General features: G+C 49.3%; 1 protein-coding gene across 3 annotated transcripts in view; it reads right to left on the bottom strand.

The window, feature by feature from the left end:
- Positions 1 to 608: 608 nt before the first annotated feature.
- The window catches only part of LOC140104495 (phosphoglucomutase-1), a 66,250-nt gene continuing 48,274 nt past the window's right edge, over positions 609 to 18,584 (bottom strand). For 2 of the 3 annotated variants that reach the window (XM_072128068.1, XM_072128067.1), the window contains 10 exons: positions 10,471 to 10,633; positions 9,913 to 10,059; positions 9,402 to 9,527; positions 9,102 to 9,292; positions 8,847 to 9,001; positions 7,047 to 7,162; positions 4,545 to 4,680; positions 3,004 to 3,187; positions 2,777 to 2,911; positions 609 to 819 (listed from right to left, as the gene is read on the bottom strand). In XM_072128068.1, coding sequence (XP_071984169.1) covers positions 730 to 819; positions 2,777 to 2,911; positions 3,004 to 3,187; positions 4,545 to 4,680; positions 7,047 to 7,162; positions 8,847 to 9,001; positions 9,102 to 9,292; positions 9,402 to 9,527; positions 9,913 to 10,059; positions 10,471 to 10,633 — 1,443 coding nt within the window. In that variant the 3' untranslated portion in view covers positions 609 to 729. Of the gene's footprint in view, positions 820 to 2,776; positions 2,912 to 3,003; positions 3,188 to 4,544; positions 4,681 to 7,046; positions 7,163 to 8,846; positions 9,002 to 9,101; positions 9,293 to 9,401; positions 9,528 to 9,912; positions 10,060 to 10,470; positions 10,634 to 12,089; positions 12,364 to 18,584 lie in introns of those variants that run through there. The other variant, XM_072128066.1, reaches the window with a different exon arrangement.

Below are 18,584 nucleotides of genomic sequence, written 5' to 3'. Positions count from 1 at the left end.
CTGCAGTGATGTGTAATCAGACCTTTTTATATTTTGTTAGTAACAGCAGGACTGTGATGTAAGAATTTATATTCCAGCCTGTAGAACTACCAAGTGTACTGTGGGGGATGGGGTGTCACTGATCACTGCTGTGATCTGTAGTCAGTGTTATGTATTGTCCCTGGAGAGATGTGTAATCAGACCGCTGTGTGTGTTGTTAGTAGTAGCAGGATTGTGGATTGCAGCTTCTCCAAGTGCACTGTGGATGTGTCCTCACACTGCTGTGCTCTCTGCACTGACATGATCCACAGCTTTTCTCACTGCTGTAACATCACTCAGAAGCCTAGTATAGAGTTTTCCAATTAAAGAGGGGCCAAGCAGCACAGCAGTAGGGGCACTGAGCACTAAGAGCACATAGCACAGCAGTGTGAGGGCACGCCCCCAGTGCACTTGGAGAAGCTGCAATCCTGGAACAGAAATAAATTTATCACAGTCCTGCTGCTACTAACATACACAAAGATGTGATTACACATCCCTCCAGGGCCGATACATGACCCCGGCTGCAGTGTGTGCACATCCCTTTGCAGGTATCAAGCACTCGGCTCCATGGAGGATAATAACGAGACACATTTCCACTTCTCCATTCACTTTTACTCTCTCCATCCCCGGGACATAGGGGTCTGAGTGACGCAGATCGGACAGGACAGGGACACTATGGGGACATGTAGACAATGACATGGGGGCGGGGCTTTATGTGATGACCGTAGGCGCCGTGCGTCCTGTCCGCTCCTGGAGCTGGGAAAGCTTCAGCGCAATAGTGACCAGAGGAGCCAACATGTCCTGCGGGGAAGAGAGAAGAGTCACTCACACAACAGCAACCACAGGTACATGGTCTTGTGTCTTAAAGGGATCTCAACATTAATAATTACCCCTTTAAGAAAAGGTTTAAAGACAAAGCTATGTCCTAAATAATACGGCAGACATATAATTATATATTACTCAGCTGGTAACGGCCTCCCGCTCCAGCGCTGCAGGGAGTGGTCCCCATCAGACAGGAAGTGATGCTGACACGCCCACTGCTCAGCCAATCACAACTCCTCTGCCATCATCACTTCCTGTCTGAAGCCCTGGAGACTAGTTACAAGATCTGTGCAAAATGTATGAAGTGCAGCAAAAAATTTGATACAATTTCTTTTCGTTTGATACTATCGCCCGTTACAGGTCCGTTGGGATTTTTGCAACTTTTTGAAACACAATTTATCATAAGAAGCGCAGCCAGTACTACGTGCAGTGTCCTGTGCGGTGTGCAGGGGGCGCCAGATTCATGAAGACCTAGATCGGGGGTTAATTGGCCGGCTTGACCGTGCGGCTGCCAATCCGGCAATATGTTGCGGTTACGAGGCCGCACCCCGGATCTGAACGGCAATGAACCGCTCCACTCGTCTCTAATCGGGACAAATATGGCTGAATCTCTCTACAGGTCCTGAGATATAACTCTGGGTAATTGCACAGGAGGGGGAGTCACGTGGAGTGGGGTCAGGAGGTAAAATCGCCCACCCCTTACAATAGACTTCCTGTAGAATTACGGAGGGAGACACAGGTCAATCCATGGTCAAAAAGTTGCAACTTTTTTTCAACTTTACTTCTGCCAAATTGTCTTCAGTTTTAGTCACCTTTGTCCCCATCCACCAGCGAGTCAAACTATCACCCCCGCCCCCCCCATAACAGGCCCCGATTCCCAGCTTTGACATGTCGCTGGATTTTCCAATTTGTAACTACAAGGATATATATAAAAAAGTGAAAATACTTCATATATTTTCCTAAACTCCCCCCACGTTTTACGATACTGGACGCGTCATGTGTCAGCGCTGCCCAAAATGACAGGAAACGCAACCGGAGCCAAGAACCACAGAGAGAACAGGAAGGAATGTGAGCTCGGCAGCGGCGGGGAGAGACGCGATCCTGGGACATTAGGAATTAAAGGGTTCATTAAAGGGATGAGTCGGCCCGGGGAGATGAGGGGATTGCAGGTTTTAAAGAGTTAATTGTGCTCCATTGACGAACACGGAGGGAAAGATGAAGTTACGTCGCTTTTCACACTCAGGGACAATCCGCGGGGTCTGCCAATACACTCCCAGTACAATCAGTGAGAATCCACAGGTGGAGGGCTCTGGGCGGGTGTTACTAGAGACCTTCCATGCTTTAGCTTCACAGGCTGTTACACTGTAAAAGAGCACTTCTCCTTCCCACTGAGATTACAGCAGAGGGAGGGGTAAGTGCTGAGGGAGCAGGGAAGAGTGTAACAGCATTTGAAGCTACAGCACAGAGTGGTTCTGGTAGCATCCCCTGGTGCCCTTCAGGCTCATTAGCATAATTATAAAAGTTGATTTTAGTAGGAAGAAGGCCATGGCCATCAGTAATGTCCCTGGTTTATCAGGACGCATTCTGATGATGGATTTCCTTTAAAATGAGGCTAATGAACCAGAAGGGCTCCTGTGGGTGTTACCAAAGCACCTCAGTGCTGTAGCTTCCGAGCTGTTACACTGTCTCTTCTCCCTCTGCCTGATGTAATCTCACACAGTGATGTGAATATGGAATAACCATTATTCAGAGATTACGGATTCTTATGAGTAAATCCGAGGATTCAACAGGGAACGGACGTAGAAGCCGCTCTCCTCCTGTGCTTCATCACCGGTCTCCATAAGTATCCAGTAGATCCACATGACAGATCCTTCCATTGCCGGTTACTGTGCGCATTCGGGGGTCATCCTCTACCCCTGCAGACTCCTCTACCTACCTGAGGGTCCTCGTAGATTTTGGGAGCCTCCTTCTCGTAGCTGTCTATATACAGTCGTACAGTTGCTCCGGCGCTGCCGGTACCGCTCAGTCTGAAGATGATGCGAGATCCATCGGTAAAGATGATCCTTAACCCCTGCATGACGGAGATACAGTATTATATAGGAGGATAAATGGCCAAGACTACAACTCCCAGCATCCCACACAGTACAGTCCAATGACACCTACCTGATTCCTGGAAATACTCCCATCCACCGGGTCACTGTATTCAAAGTTATCAGCCTTCTCCACCGTGTAAACCTTATCCCCCACCGAGAACTTCTGCCCCACGAATGAGCGATCAAACATCAGCGACTCCAGGTCCTTCATCATCTTATTGGCTCCATCCGAGTCCACCTCCTCATAATCGTATCTATAGGGAAAAGCACATCACCCCAGAGCTGCACTCACTATTCACTGTGTACATACATGACATTACTTATCCTGTACTGATCCTGAGTTACATCCTGTATTATACCCCAGAGCTGCACTCACTATTCACTGTGTACATACATGACATTACTTATCCTGTACTGATCCTGAGTTACATCCTGTATTATACCCCAGAGCTGCACTCACTATTCTGCTGCTGGTGCAGTCACTGTGTACATACATGACATTACTTATCCTGTACTGATCCTGAGTTACATCCTGTATTATATCCCAGAGCTGCACTCACTATTCTGCTGCTGGTGCAGTCACTGTGTACATACATGACATTACTTATCCTGTACTGATCCTGAGTTACATCCTGTATTATACTCCAGAGCTGCACTCACTATTCTGCTGCTGGTGCAGTCACTGTGTACATACATGACATTACTTATCCTGTACTGATCCTGAGTTACATCCTGTATTATACCCCAGAGCTGCACTCACTATTCTGCTGCTGGTGCAGTCACTGTGTACATACATGACATTACTTATCCTGTACTGATCCTGAGTTACATCCTGTATTATACCCCAGAGCTGCACTCACTATTCTGCTGCTGGTGCAGTCACTGTGTACATACATGACATTACTTATCCTGTACTGATCCTGAGTTACATCCTGTATTATACTCCAGAGCTGCACTCACTATTCTGCTGCTGGTGCAGTCACTGTGTACATACATGACATTACTTATCCTGTACTGATCCTGAGTTACATCCTGTATTATACCCCAGATCTGCACTCACTATTCTGCTGCTGGTGCAGTCACTGTGTACATACATGACATTACTTATCCTGTACTGATCCTGAGTTACATCCTGTATTATACTCCAGAGCTGCACTCACTATTCTGCTGTTGGTGCAGTCACTGTGTACATACATGACATTACTTATCCTGTACTGATCCTGAGTTACATCCTGTATTATACTCCAGAGCTGCACTCACTATTCTGCTGCTGGTGCAGTCACTGTGTACATACATGACATTACTTATCCTGTACTGATCCTGAGTTACATCCTGTATTATACCCCAGAGCTGCACTCACTATTCTGCTGCTGGTGCAGTCACTGTGTACATACATGACATTACTTATCCTGTACTGATCCTGAGTTACATCCTGTATTATACTCCAGAGCTGCACTCACTATTCTGCTGCTGGTGCAGTCACGGTGTACATACATGACATTACTTATCCTGTACTGATCCTGAGTTACATCCTGTATTATACCCCAGAGCTGCACTCACTATTCTGCTGCTGGTGCAGTCACTGTGTACATACAGGACATTGCTTGTTACCTGGTGAAGAAGTTGCGTCCAAATTTTTGCCAGTGATCTTTGAGGATTTCCTCTACGCTCTGCTTGCGGGTGGCCATGATGGATAACCAGGCGAGAACCGCCCACAATCCGTCCTTTTCCCTAATGTGATCCGATCCTGTGGGAACCAACAACAATCACCTTGTAGTCAGAAATGAATGACCCTTTGGTCATACTAGGTGGAGCAATGGCATCTGCCCCCTCAATAGTGTATAGACCACCCTGTCCATATATACATGGGACCACTCCTACATTCAGGACGTGACTACCGCCCCCCCCCCCCCAGGAATATAAGAGGGGAGGGGGCAGCGTGTGATGTGACTAGGAGGAAGGAGAACAGCAAAGAATATTCACAGCTGGAAGGTTACATAGTCACCAGCAGCACAGAGGATTTCAGGAGAGGCTGTTGTAATGGCCTCCGCTGACCTCTCCGCTCCATCTGTGAGGCTTATAAACAATTCTCTCATTAATAAAATGACTGCCCCCCGGTGGTCACAGAGAGCAATGACGCCCCAGACATCTGTATTGAATAGAGTGCGAGGGGGGGACGCGGCCTCCCTAAAAATAGACCTCAAAATAACTTCCAATAATAACTTAATTACTCCTTTGTGTCCCAAAATTACACAGACCGCTGTCAGATGCAATTTCTGGCTTGGATACATTTCCATATAAAATAAAATGCTGAATTTAATTTGTACATCTGTAAAATAATAGAACTTATAAAAAAAGATCCTTCAAGGACCTCGCCAAATCAAATGTTTATGTACAAAGACGAAGGATGGAAAGGAAGTATGTGGTCACCCCCCCGCACCCAGCCCCCACCAACCCCGGCACCCAGCCCCCGCTCATACCGCTAATAGTCACACACTACAATGTACATTACTTATCCTGTACGGATCCTGAGTTACATCCTGTATTATACCCCAGAGCTGCACTCACTATTCTGCTGCTGGTGCAGTCACTGTGTACATACATGACATTACTTATCCTGTACTGATCCTGAGTTACATCCTGTATTATACCCCAGAGCTGCACTCACTATTCTGCTGCTGGTGCAGTCACTGTGTACATACATGACATTACTTATCCTGTACTGATCCTGAGTTACATCCTGTATTATACCCCAGAGCTGCACTCACTATTCTGCTGCTGGTGCAGTCACTGTGTACATACATGACATTACTTATCCTGCACTGATCCTGAGTTACATCCTGTATTATACTCCGGAGCTGCACTCACTATTCTGCTGCTGGTGCAGTCACTGTGTACACACATGACATTACTTATCCTGTACTGATCCTGAGTTACATCCTGTATTATACCCCAGAGCTGCACTCACTATTCTGCTGCTGGTGCAGTCACTGTGTACATACATGACATTACTTATCCTGTACTGATCCTGAGTTACATCCTGTATTATACTCCAGAGCTGCACTCACTATTCTGCTGCTGGTGCAGTCACTGTGTACATACATGACATTACTTATCCTGTACGGATCCTGAGTTACATCCTGTATTATACCCCAGAGCTGCACTCACTATTCTGCTGCTGGTGCAGTCACTGTACACACATGACATTACTTATCCTGTACTGATCCTGAGTTACATCCTGTATTATACTCCAGAGCTGCACTCACTATTCTGCTGCTGGTGCAGTCACTGTGTACATACATGACATTACTTATCCTGTACTGATCCTGAGTTACATCCTGTATTATACCCCAGAGCTGCACTCACTATTCTGCTGCTGGTGCAGTCACTGTGTACATACATGACATTACTTATCCTGTACGGATCCTGAGTTACATCCTGTATTATACCCCAGAGCTGCACTCACTATTCTGCTGCTGGTGCAGTCACTGTACACACATGACATTACTTATCCTGTACTGATCCTGAGTTACATCCTGTATTATACTCCAGAGCTGCACTCACTATTCTGCTGCTGGTGCAGTCACTGTGTACATACATGACATTACTTATCCTGTACTGATCCTGAGTTACATCCTGTATTATACTCCGGAGCTGCACTCACTATTCTGCTGCTGGTGCAGTCACTGTGTACATACATGACATTACTTATCCTGTACTGATCCTGAGTTACATCCTGTATTATACCCCAGAGATGCACTCACTATTCTGCTGCTGGTGCAGTCACTGTGTACATACATGACATTACTTATCCTGTACTGATCCTGAGTTACATCCTGTATTATACCCCAGAGCTGCACTCACTATTCTGCTGCTGGTGCAGTCACTGTGCACATACATGACATTACTTATCCTGTACTGATCCTGAGTTACATCCTGTATTATACCCCACAGCTGCACTCACTATTCTGCTGCTGGTGCAGTCACTGTGTACATACATGACATTACTTATCCTGTACTGATCCTGAGTTACATCCTGTATTATACCCCAGAGCTGCACTCACTATCGGTTCCCTACATCCTCTTTGGGTTCTGCTCCGGCTCTCCTCTTACCGGTTCCGAAGCTTTCCTCTCCGCACAGCGAGAGTTTATTTGCATCCATTAAATTTCCAAAGAATTTCCAGCCGGTCGGAGTCTCGTATAATGTGATCTTTGTAGCTTTTGCGACTCTAAAGAAAAAAAGAGACGAGGTGAACGAAAACAGAAGATTACAGATTCGCGGCTCATGTCGCTCTAATTAAGCTCCGAGGTTCCTTTTTCCTTCCACGTTGCGAAGTGTTTTTACTTCATATATTTTGATAAGTTTTCATGCGCCGACACGACATGTAATAAACACGTTCAGTTTTTAAAGTTTTATGGACTTGCAGATCCAGGCCTCGGCCTTCTCACAACTTTTTATTTTCGCCGTCGTCATGGCGACACGGGGACGGAGGCGAAATACAAGGACGCGAGTGTTTGGTCGCCGCATAGTTTTTAATCTGGATTTTATTATTCGTGTAATGTCACCGTCTGACAGGATTTGTTTTTTGACGGATCGGAGATTGTGGTCACTAACAGGAGGAACCATCGCAGGGGCCGGATTGTATTTCAGGGCATCAGGGCATTCACCGGGCACAAGTAAGGGGCCTCACACCCCAAAACTAGAAGACAAATCTAAAAGATTCTCTACACTGTAGTAAAAGTGTGAAAACGGATTCTTAAAATCTTTTTTCTACGTGGAGAAATTATGACCTGAAGTTACAGGCCCGAAGCCTGAGGCGGCAGTACGGAGGGAACCAGGGGAGTGCAACCTCTGTGGGCAGGTAAGTTGTAGATATTGAAGGGGTTGTCTGAGAGTTATGAAAAACACAAAAGGTGGCAGGGTGGGGGCTGCTTAAAAAAATAAAGATGTACTTACCTCCTCGTGTCCTGTTCTGCTGTCGCTCCGGTCAGCGCGCCATGTAAACAAACATGGCCGCCGGAGCAGTGCTGGACTCAGCTTCCGACTGGCCACGCCGGACCGTCCCTATTCACAGCACTGTGTATCCGGCCTGGACGGTTGTTGGGTCCAGCCGGAAGCTGAATCCAGCACTGCTCCGGCAGCCATGTTTGTTTACACGGTGCGCGGACCGGAGCGACAGCAGAACGGGACACGAGGAGGGTGTCGGAAGGTAAGTATATCTTTTTTTTTTAAGCAGCCCCCTCCCAGCCACCTTTTGTTTTTTTCATAACTCTCGGACAACCACTTTAATATTTATAACAATTTAGATCCATATGAGGATTGTCTGACGGAACCGGACGTGGCCAGGACCCTGGAACCGGACCTGACAGGACATGCCTGCAGAATCTTTCAGTCGTGCAGCCTCAGACTTTAGGTCTTTATCAATTCAATGTATTGAAAATCTGTTTTCAAGTTTGAATAGTTACTAAAATTCCTCGCAGACGATCTATTCCCTCCACAACAGGAAGCTCCCAGAGTTGTCCAATTGTTAAATTTTCCCTAAAGGAGACAGAAAGGGTTAAAAGATCACCTCACTGATCCCGACCAATCCCATACGGGCACCAAACAGTCTCTACTTCCTGTTTCCACCCGACAGACAGGAAATGTCACTCATCCAATCAGAGCATGAGGCGGGCCACTGCTCCACTCTGTGATTGGCTGAAAGAGGGAACAGGAAGTAGGGACCATTGGGGAATCGGGGCAGGATCGCGAGACCCAGGAAATTGGGGGATTGGGTATTTCTTTTTGTTGCGATGTTAAAAAGTCATAAACAAAATAAATTTAAAGGGATTTTCCAGGCAAGAAAAAAAGAATCTGCCCAGAAATCTCCATTTTAAAAGTTTTCCCCAATTTTTAATCTCCTCATATCTTACCGGTCCAGAGCTCCGCTGGTGGGCATGCTCCTCGCCAATCCTCGGACGCCCGTCTGCTGGAAGTAGGGAATACTGAAAATATTAGCAGCAATAACCGCCACGGAATCCGAAGGGTTAACAAAGAATCCGTTTCTGCCCAGAATCATGTTCCGGTCCTAAAAAACGAGAAGAGAAATATGGGGGTGGGGTTTTATTTGTCACTTGCAGAATCATCCTAAAAATCAGAGACAGAAGCTTCCCCCGTCCTGCGGCTACCCCATCTCCATCGAAGGCTGCGCCAAAGTCGTGCTCGCCGCACTTCATCGTATCCACCAGTTCTGAGGCGTAGGTCAAGTTTGGATCCGGATGGTGACCCCCAAAATCTTCCAGTGGGACGCAGTTTACAGCAGAATTGGCCGGAGCACCGAGCTCCTCGCAGAGGATTTTCTTCACGTACGGTCCAACAACTGGTTAATAGAGAAAAAAACGGAATAAGAATTGATGGAGTAATTATCGGATCATGTACCACACATCGGGAACCAGGAGTGTAAGGATTATATTGTATTGTCCCGTTACCTCCGTGCATGGCGTCTATGCGGATGTGGAGCCGGTTCTGTCCGGAGAGAAGTTCCTTTAAGGCACTAAAGTCAAAGATGTTCCGCAGCATGTTCCCGTAAGACTCCACCGAGTCCACAATCTCCACTGCAAGACATAAGACGCGGGTCAGAGATCGGGGGAAGTCCAAAAACATTCCAGAAGCATTGAGAAAGCTTAAAGAGGGTTTGTTTTTTGCAGGAGGAGTTGTAGTTTTATTTCTGGGAATATTATTATATTGGAAACCTCTCTCTCAGGCAAACTCCTGTCATGCCACAATCACTAGTGATCGTGACATCTAAGGGGTTAAAGGGCAGGGATCTGGGCCATAGTAGTGAGATGCTGGCACCAGCAGGGGACAGGTGGCAGGGGTTCAGAAGCGGATGGACCATCATGTCCACAGGAACGGATACGTCCACAGAGCTGCCGCTTGTTATATATTTGGGGACCCCTCACCCCAATGACCCCGCGCACCCGGATGTCACCGTCTCACCTGTAAACGGCTTAAACTTATTCTCCAGATCAAACTGCTGCTTCCCGATGGTGGATAAGTCGACTTTGAGGTCGGGGCAGATGGCATATTCCTCGATGGTCTTACTGAGCTGGAAGATCTTGTCAGTGATGGCTTCGGGTGCAGGTCCTAGAGGAAACACGAGACCCATCAGCGCCGGCTCCTGCCAAAACCTTATCTGACCCACCAGCGCCGCTTATACATGAGAACCACTGACTGATAATGTCAGGGACTGGTGGAGCCGCAATACCAAGCACAGCCACTATACAATGCATGGCGCTGTTCTTGCAGTCTCTTCATATTAGATTGGCGCGGTGCCAGGTGTCAGACCCCCCCCCACTAGTCGGATCACAGATCAATATCAATGTCCCAGAAAATCCCCCTGCAATACACCCGACTGATGATACTTTTGTGCAGCTGAGAGTTTGTTACAGTTGTATCCTGTATAGACAGCCCTCTGCTTTCCTGACAGTTTGTTACACTGTATCAGTGCAGCTCAGAGAATTGTCCCACCTCTGATCGCTCATTTTTCCCTCTCACCTCCATTGGAAGTGTTGAACTTGATGCCGAAATCTCCGTTGGGACCCCCAGGGTTGTGACTGGCCGTCAATATGATTCCCCCAATAGCTTTGATTTTGCGGATGATGCAGGACACGGCGGGGGTGGACAGGATCCCGTTCTGCCCGATCACCAGACGACCGATCTGAAAGATGAGAAATTATACTATTAACCCATTGCTTCCCAAATACATTCCAAATATCCGGGATCCTGGATCATCAATAAACCGGACAATTAGTGACTGGGAAGCAGCGGATGTTATATAGAAACCAATCAGATACATTTATATTACACCTGAGCTGTAATACCCAACGCAACCTGTAGGCAGGAGCGGCGCTATTACCGCAGCCTGGACACCCCCTACGTGTCCCATTACCACTATACAAGCCCCTCATCCGGGATGGTATTTGCAGCTATTGATTGCCCGATGCTTGGGGAGGGCGCAGCCAAAGGGTGCCCCGGAAAGGTGCAGCCAAAGGGTGTCCGGTGATTGGAGAGGGCACAGCCATAGGGGGTCCAGTGCTTGGGGAGGGCGCAGCCATAGGGTGCCCGGTGCTTGGGGAGGGCGCAGCCATAGGGGGTCCAGTGCTTGGGGAGGGCGCAGCCATAGGGGGTCCGGTGATTGGAGAGGGCACAGCCATAGGGGGTCCAGTGCTTGGGGAGGGCGCAGCCATAGGGGGTCCAGTGCTTGGGGAGGGCGCAGCCATAGGGGGTCCAGTGCTTGGGGAGGGCGCCTGGTGGGTGGATACTTTGCAGCTATTGGAGGTCTGTTGGGTGGGAAATGTGCAGCCATAGGGTGTCTTGTGATTGGGGAGGGTGCAGCCATTGGGTGTCTGGGAGGTGGATACTTTGCTGCTTAGGGTTCTGTGGGCGGAGCTATGTTCCCATACAATTAATGGAGGAACTCTTATAAAATCACAGCATGGGGTACAGCATTGAACCAGCGGAGAGGAGAGAGGCAAGTACAGGTTTATGGGGGGTTTTTTGTAAGCCTTTCTTTATGATGGGCCAAAATAGTTCAATCGCAACAACCCCTTTAATTCTGATTAGATAGGAACATTTAGGCAGTTGGGTCGTACAAAACATTGGTTTCATATTTTAGGTTTACAGTAATCTAAGTATTAATGCATAAAATTTATTATGTTTATATAAAAAAAAAGTAAAAAAAAAAAACCTGGATTATTTGTATAAAAAATGACAAAATTATATGCAAAAAAAAAAAAAAAAATTCTATCACAAACTTTATTGAAAATTAAAAAACCTCCCACAACATAAATCTACAGCAAAAAATTCCCATCCCGGCTACAAAGATGATAAGAGGGATCACATCCCGGTCATTGTCAGATGTAAAATCTCACTCATTCCTGGAATGTAAAAAGCTTCCGCTATAATATGGGTAAAGGGGGGAGAATATAAAATATACACCAGTGAAAATACATCATTAAAAAGAACATATAATGTGGTTGTGTATTTAACTTGTTCTAAATTCATTAAAAAAAAAATAAATTAAAAAACGTTAAAAGTAACAAAAAACAAAACAAAAAACAAATCAAACACTAGACACCAGGACTAGAGATCCCAGCAGGGTTAGTTATACGCACCCCATTAGCCGCCGCCATCTGTACGATAGTTTCAATAGCGAATTTGTTATAGTATCTTCCGTCTCCGCCCACCACCACGGTTGACCCCTGCCGATCCCGGAGGTCAATGGAGAAAAAGATGCTTTGGATGAAGTTCTGGAGGTAGTTTGTCCGGCTCTGGAAGTAGTGGGTCTTCTTGCGTAGTCCACTGGTTCCGGGTCTCTGGTCATTGTACGGCGCGGTGGGTAACGTCAGTAACGGGATCGGACCGTCATCCATTGCGTCAGCACATAGAGGCCGCGGGGGGGAAATCCGAGCGGCCAAAAAATTCAAGGAAACGAGCAAAATGCAGGAAACAGATTTCAGGAGCAGCAATGTCAAATCCAGCAGCGAGACATTCAGCGAGGAGACGCCAAAAATAGCTCCCAGGATGCGAGGACGATGCGGTTTCTAAGTGTAACTGAAGAACGCTCCGGACACATGTCCCCAACCGTCACTGTCACAGGAGGGAGACAAGGTACACACAGAGCCACACTGCACCTCCACACCAGGGTCCCGGGGCTGCAGGGCAAGGGGTCCCCTCCATGGCTGCCGGAGGACACACAGTGACAAGTCCAGGATCCCCCCGGTAGCCCTGGTGCGGCACCAACCAAGACGAGACGTAGATTGTAGGAGAGCGACAAATGCACAAGAGCCGCGTCCGCACCGGCACAGATCTGGAGTCCTGGATTAACTCTTCACTGATCGGCAGAACCACTTCAAGCCGGAATCAGGAAGGAAAACCCCCGAGTGCCGACATCCCCAGTAATCTCTGGATAAAGATTTGTTGTCTTTCTGCAAGAGAACGAAAGTACCTGGCGCTGCCCTGCTCTCTACTGCCCCTCAAATGCATTTGTTATCAAAGGCTCTCTAGCGCCTCTCCTGCAGGCCTCCCGGTGCTGCCCTGCTCTCTAGCCTAGCGCCTCTCCTGCACTTGTCCGGGGCTGCCCTGCTCTCTAGCGCCTCTCCTGCACTTGTCCGGGGATGCCCTGCTCTCTAGCGCCTCTCCTGCACTTGTCCGGGGATGCCCTGCTCTCTAGCGCCTCTCCTGCACTTGTCCGGGGATGCCCTGCTCTCTAGCGCCTCTCCTGCACTTGTCCGCGGATGCCCTGCTCTCTAGCGCCTCTCCTGCACTTGTCCGCGGATGCCCTGCTCTCTAGCGCCTCTCCTGCACTTGTCCGGGGATGCCCTGCTCTCTAGCGCCTCTCCTGCACTTGTCCGCGGATGCCCTGCTCTCTATCGCCTCTCCTGCACTTGTCCGGGGATGCCCTGCTCTCTAGCGCCTCTCCTGCACTTGTCCGCGGATGCCCTGCTCTCTAGCGCCTCTCCTGCACTTGTCCGCGGATGCCCTGCTCTCTATCGCCTCTCCTGCACTTGTCCGGGGATGCCCTGCTCTCTAGCGCCTCTCCTGCACTTGTCCGGGGATGCCCTGCTCTCTAGCGCCTCTCCTGCACTTGTCCAGGGATGCCCTGCTCTCTAGCGCCTCTCCTGCACTTGTCCGGGGATGCCCTGCTCTCTAGCGCCTCTCCTGCACTTGTCTGGGGCTGCCCTGCTCTTTAGCGCCTCTCCTGCACTTGTCCGGGGATGCCCTGCTCTCTAGCGCCTCTCCTGCACTTGTCCGGGGATGCCCTGCTCTCTAGCGCCTCTCCTGCACTTGTCTGGGGCTGCCCTGCTCTTTAGCGCCTCTCCTGCACTTGTCTGGGGCTGCCCTGCTCTTTAGCGCCTCTCCTGCACTTGTCCGGGGATGCCCTGCTCTCTAGCGCCTCTCCTGCACTTGTCCGGGGATGCCCTGCTCTCTAGCGCCTCTCCTGCACTTGTCCGGGGATGCCCTGCTCTCTAGCGCCTCTCCTGCACTTGTCCGGGGCTGCCCTGCTCTTTAGCGCCTCTCCTGCAGGTCTCCCGCTGTTGCTCTGCTCTCTAGCGCCTCTCCTGTAGGTGTCCTGCCTTGGCCACTACATCCATCTTCTGTCACTCACATTATACCCCTTCCGGCACTGTGACGGGCACTGGGAGCTTAACGGTCACAATGTTTCCGGAGGGGCACAAGTCCAGCTCTCCTGCACTGTGATCCTCCATATATTTATTTTCATGCTAATTGGGTTAAATACCTGGAATTTGTCGGAGAGAACTTCCGCGGCTCCGCTGTAACCGGACCCAACCCCAACACCTGTTCTCCTTCCCCTCTGACCTTTGCACAGACTCTAGGACAGGGATAGGTGGACGCAGTCGTGTAACTTAATCCTTTCTAATTTGATTGAGGTCACGGGAAGAAGAATCTGCCGATTAGTGACAAGCGCCGGAAAAGGGGGCGAGAGCCCGAAACCGGGACACAACCAGACCGGGGGCGGGACATTAATGTACGGGAGGAAACCCACTTACCCGGCAATCGCGAAATCATGTGCAAAAAACAACCAATTCTGAAATTGATCATAATCCAGTTTTCCAGTGGCTTCCAGATTTCAGAAATAGAAATTTGCTAAATATCAAAACTTCTAAGTCTCATTTCAGCCAAAAGTTACAAGTTGTTATAATGAAGCAAATCTGCATCAAAAGAGAGTCAATATTTCATAAGAGCGGAGACGAGTGAAGATCGGTGGTACTTGTGTCCCCCTAGTGGAGGAAGTTAGGAATGACATCCCTACTTCCCTGCATTCGTCAGCGCATGTTCACACTTGATGGATTTGCAGCTGCAAAAACCCTTTTAAAACTTGGGGTGTCCTATAGACTTGTTCTCTATTCCCCCCCAAAGCTCTACCTATAAATAATTTCACTATATCAAGTGCCTGAGGGGGTTCTGATCCAACTGATCCGATTTCTTATTGCACTTATTTGTTTTGTATTAGGATTCATCTTGAGGAATTGTTAGATATGCGATTGCCTAAGACGCAGTACAGGACGGGTAAATGACTGAGCACTCGGCACAGGAAGAGAAGGACACGTTCAGATTTGTTTGTCAAACTTTTCTGACCTTTGATCAGGACATGAAGTTTTAGAATTGCCAAAAATTCAAGGACAGAACCCCGACCCGGAACCTCGGCCCCCAGGTCAGGGGTCACTGCAGATAGTCCATGATCATGTCCTGTATAAATCAGACACTTTCTATCCATTACCCTTCTTTACAGTCGGGTCGGGGAGCTCATGGTGACCCCCTGTAAATCATCTCTTGTCGTATTGGGGGTCACCAAGACATAGATTATGTCCCACAGGCCAGAAACACCTAATACACCGACTATAGAAGATACACAGTAACAATGTATACAATTACTGTACAGCCTCCCTGACTGTATACTTAGGGTCCCTTAGAAATTTAGGACCGTATAGACAGAAGAATAACCTTAGCGGGCAGAGAGGGCACAGGCTTTAGCTCCTGCTTTGCCGATGCATTATGGGATTGATAGATAGGTCTTTCTATCCTTGTGGTAAGAGTCTGGATGGTCCCTGATCACACGGGGGGCCTCATCTCCCACATCTGTGATATGTACAATGGTGGGGGATGCACAGAAAGGACATTAAGCTTCATTTGGCCCATGAGAACAAAAATGCTGAAATTATGGAAAATCCCCAGAGCCATCAGGTTGGGGGAATAGTAAGACGATTCTGCTGCTATACAGGGATCACATCTCCAGGTAAGATCCGTTATTTATAGGAAGATAATGGGATTGACCACATCCCGTCACAGTCAGTAACGTCTTGGTCCCGGAGTAATAATCTGATCTCCGCATCAGACGCCAAGTCCTGTCCATGGCCGAGGATCTGGACCGAGGATTATAGCAGGTCCGATCGCTCCTGTACTGACCTCCCGTGAGACCAGCAGTCACATCCCGCAGATCACGGCACCAGATCTTACTGGGATGAGGCGACACTGGATGACACGACTGTGTGCTGTCCAGGGAACGTCGCACCAGATCCCCTAGACCAATCACATCCACATGAAACCATCCGACAACCTACAGCGGAAAGAACCAAAAGGAGAACAAGAGGGTCCAACGTCCCGTCCAGGAGATCAACATCCTGAAAACCCGTAGAAGGCAATGAAATGCGCCCCCCCGCTGTACACCGAGGCTCCATTCAGGAGGTAACCAGGTCCTCGTGTTGGGGGGTTCGACCCGTGTGTCCAGAAGATGAGCTACATAGTTAGGATTATCCTTCAAGTCAGATTTTCGGGGGAAACTGTTAAATTTGTCAGCCTCCTCCGGCTCTTCTTCCTGGCTCTCCTCCCTGCACTGCACGCTGCAGCTTCTCCTCTCCTCCCTGCACCACACACTGCAGCATCTCCTCTCCTCCCTGCACCGCACACTGCAGCTTCTTCTCTCCTCCCTGCACCGCACACTGCAGCTTCTCCTCTCCTCCCTGCACCGCACACTGCAGCTTCTCCTCTCCTCCCTGCACCGCACACTGCAGCTTCTCCTCTCCTCTCCTCCCTGCACCGCACACTGCAGCTTCTCCTCACTGCACCACACACTGCAGCTTCTCCTCTCCTCTCCTCCCTGCACCGCACACTGCAGCTTCTCCTCTCCTCCCTGCACCGCACACTGCAGCTTCTCCTCTCCTCCCTGCACCGCACACTGCAGCTTCTTCTCTCCTCCCTGCACCGCACGCTGCAGCTTCTTCTCTCCTCCCTGCACCGCACGCTGCAGCTTCTCCTCTCCTCCCTGCACCGCACGCTGCAGCTTCTCCTCTCCTCCCTGCACCGCACGCTGCAGCTTCTCCTCTCCTCCCTGCACCGCACGCTGCAGCTTCTCCTCTCCTCCCTGCACCGCACGCAGGACCCGGGAGTAGCACAGTACAGTACTTACCTCTCCGGCGAACCAGGAGCAGTGAACTTCTCAGCTGGACACATTTTTCGGCAGAGCTCTTCCACAGCTGGACCTCCACCCCTGGGGCACAGATTTTTACACAGTGATTCAACAGTCGCCTATGAGGGAGCGGCCATGACACGAGTCACAGATCTGTCCCACAGCCAAAACCTCCACAGCAGATCCAGACACCAGATCACCGTGACTCAGGAGCCGTCACCTCTATCAGGCTGCAACAATGTGCAACGTAACAATGTATCCATAGAAAGAGACTGATCACAACTAGGACAAGAAAGCGACCAATCAGGGCTCTGATTAACGCAGGACGGGAGCGAATGCAGAGCATGTTGGAACTGCACACCCGCTCCGTACGATACAGGGCACTTAGGGGACCTTCAGTTACCTTTACTCCCAGGGGCACCCCCAAATAATCAGACACATCCCCCGACCCTGTGGATAGGGGAACATTTCATCCGCGGATAAGAATTACATCGCCGCCTACATATAGATACAGCTCCAGGTTTACACTGTATGTAGTGGTGCAGGTACCTACCTGTGCTCTGCTGTAATGTGCTGAGCCCACCACATCCCATCACATAGCAGTAGCCCCCACAATTCAGTACGGACACCAGAGTTAGAGCCATCATCTAGACCAGACCTGGGCACTGTACATCCAACCCCCCAACAACCTCTGACCGGCCGCCTGAGACCACCGAAAAACTGCCCCCGTCCCCATCGTCACCTAATGATGCAATTAAGTCCTCTATATTGTCATTCAGTCATTGTGATGTATGTAGGGAGAAGTTATACACTGAATGCACTGTACATTGGGTAGATCTGAGCACATTAGTTTGGTCCTCCAAAACCGTTCCAATTTCTCGTGTGCCCCCTGGGAGAATTAAACGCCCCTCCATGTAGAATACGGCCACAGTCACTTTCCTGTGAGACGCGAGAGACATCAGTAAGTTACAGAGAACCATCCGGACGCCGAGCCAGAGCGGAGACGAGATCCGGGCGCACAAGTATTTGGGGGCCTGGGTATGGGGGGCGCAGGATAAACCTGTTATTAGATCACTGGTTCTAGGGAAGACAACTGACCTATGACCTCCAGAGACGGGCACCTCCCCTGCCAGGGCAGAATGGCAGTGGGGTTCAGTGTGGGGGGCTCCGGGGGGGCTGGGCCATTTGTTGATTTCTGCACATGTAATTCTACAGTTGCCCTGTAGGGGTCGCTATAAGGGAAACATATGACTGCCTGTGGCTTCTACTGGGGTGACATCTGCAGAGGCAACGGATCCAGGAGGGAGAAGAGAAGATGGTTCAGAATTGTTATTTTGTGCAGGAGGAAGTGCAGCCGGAGATTGTTACATTGTGGTGACATCTTACTACATCGCTACTATGTGTCCACATAGCCCCCGCCCCGTGTACACAGCTCCCCTGCTCCCATATGTCTCCATGGCTACTATGTGTCCACAGCTCCCCTGCGCATCCTGCCGTCATGGGTTACTCTTCTGTGTGGAGGTTATTACACTTGGTTTGTAGTCTGTTACCATGGAAACACATAGCATTGCATAGGACCTGTATACACAAAACGTAAGAGATATTTAACCCATTATAGTCACCTAGGATCAGAGCTCCTGCATTTCTGGGGGACGACAATCACCTACTGAAAATCGGATTC

This window comes from Engystomops pustulosus, chromosome 10 (assembly GCF_040894005.1).
Source record: "Engystomops pustulosus chromosome 10, aEngPut4.maternal, whole genome shotgun sequence".
Lineage (NCBI taxonomy): Eukaryota > Metazoa > Chordata > Amphibia > Anura > Leptodactylidae > Engystomops > Engystomops pustulosus.
The sequence above is the reverse complement of the archived record's forward strand: the minus strand, read 5'-3'. Positions and strand labels throughout refer to the sequence as shown.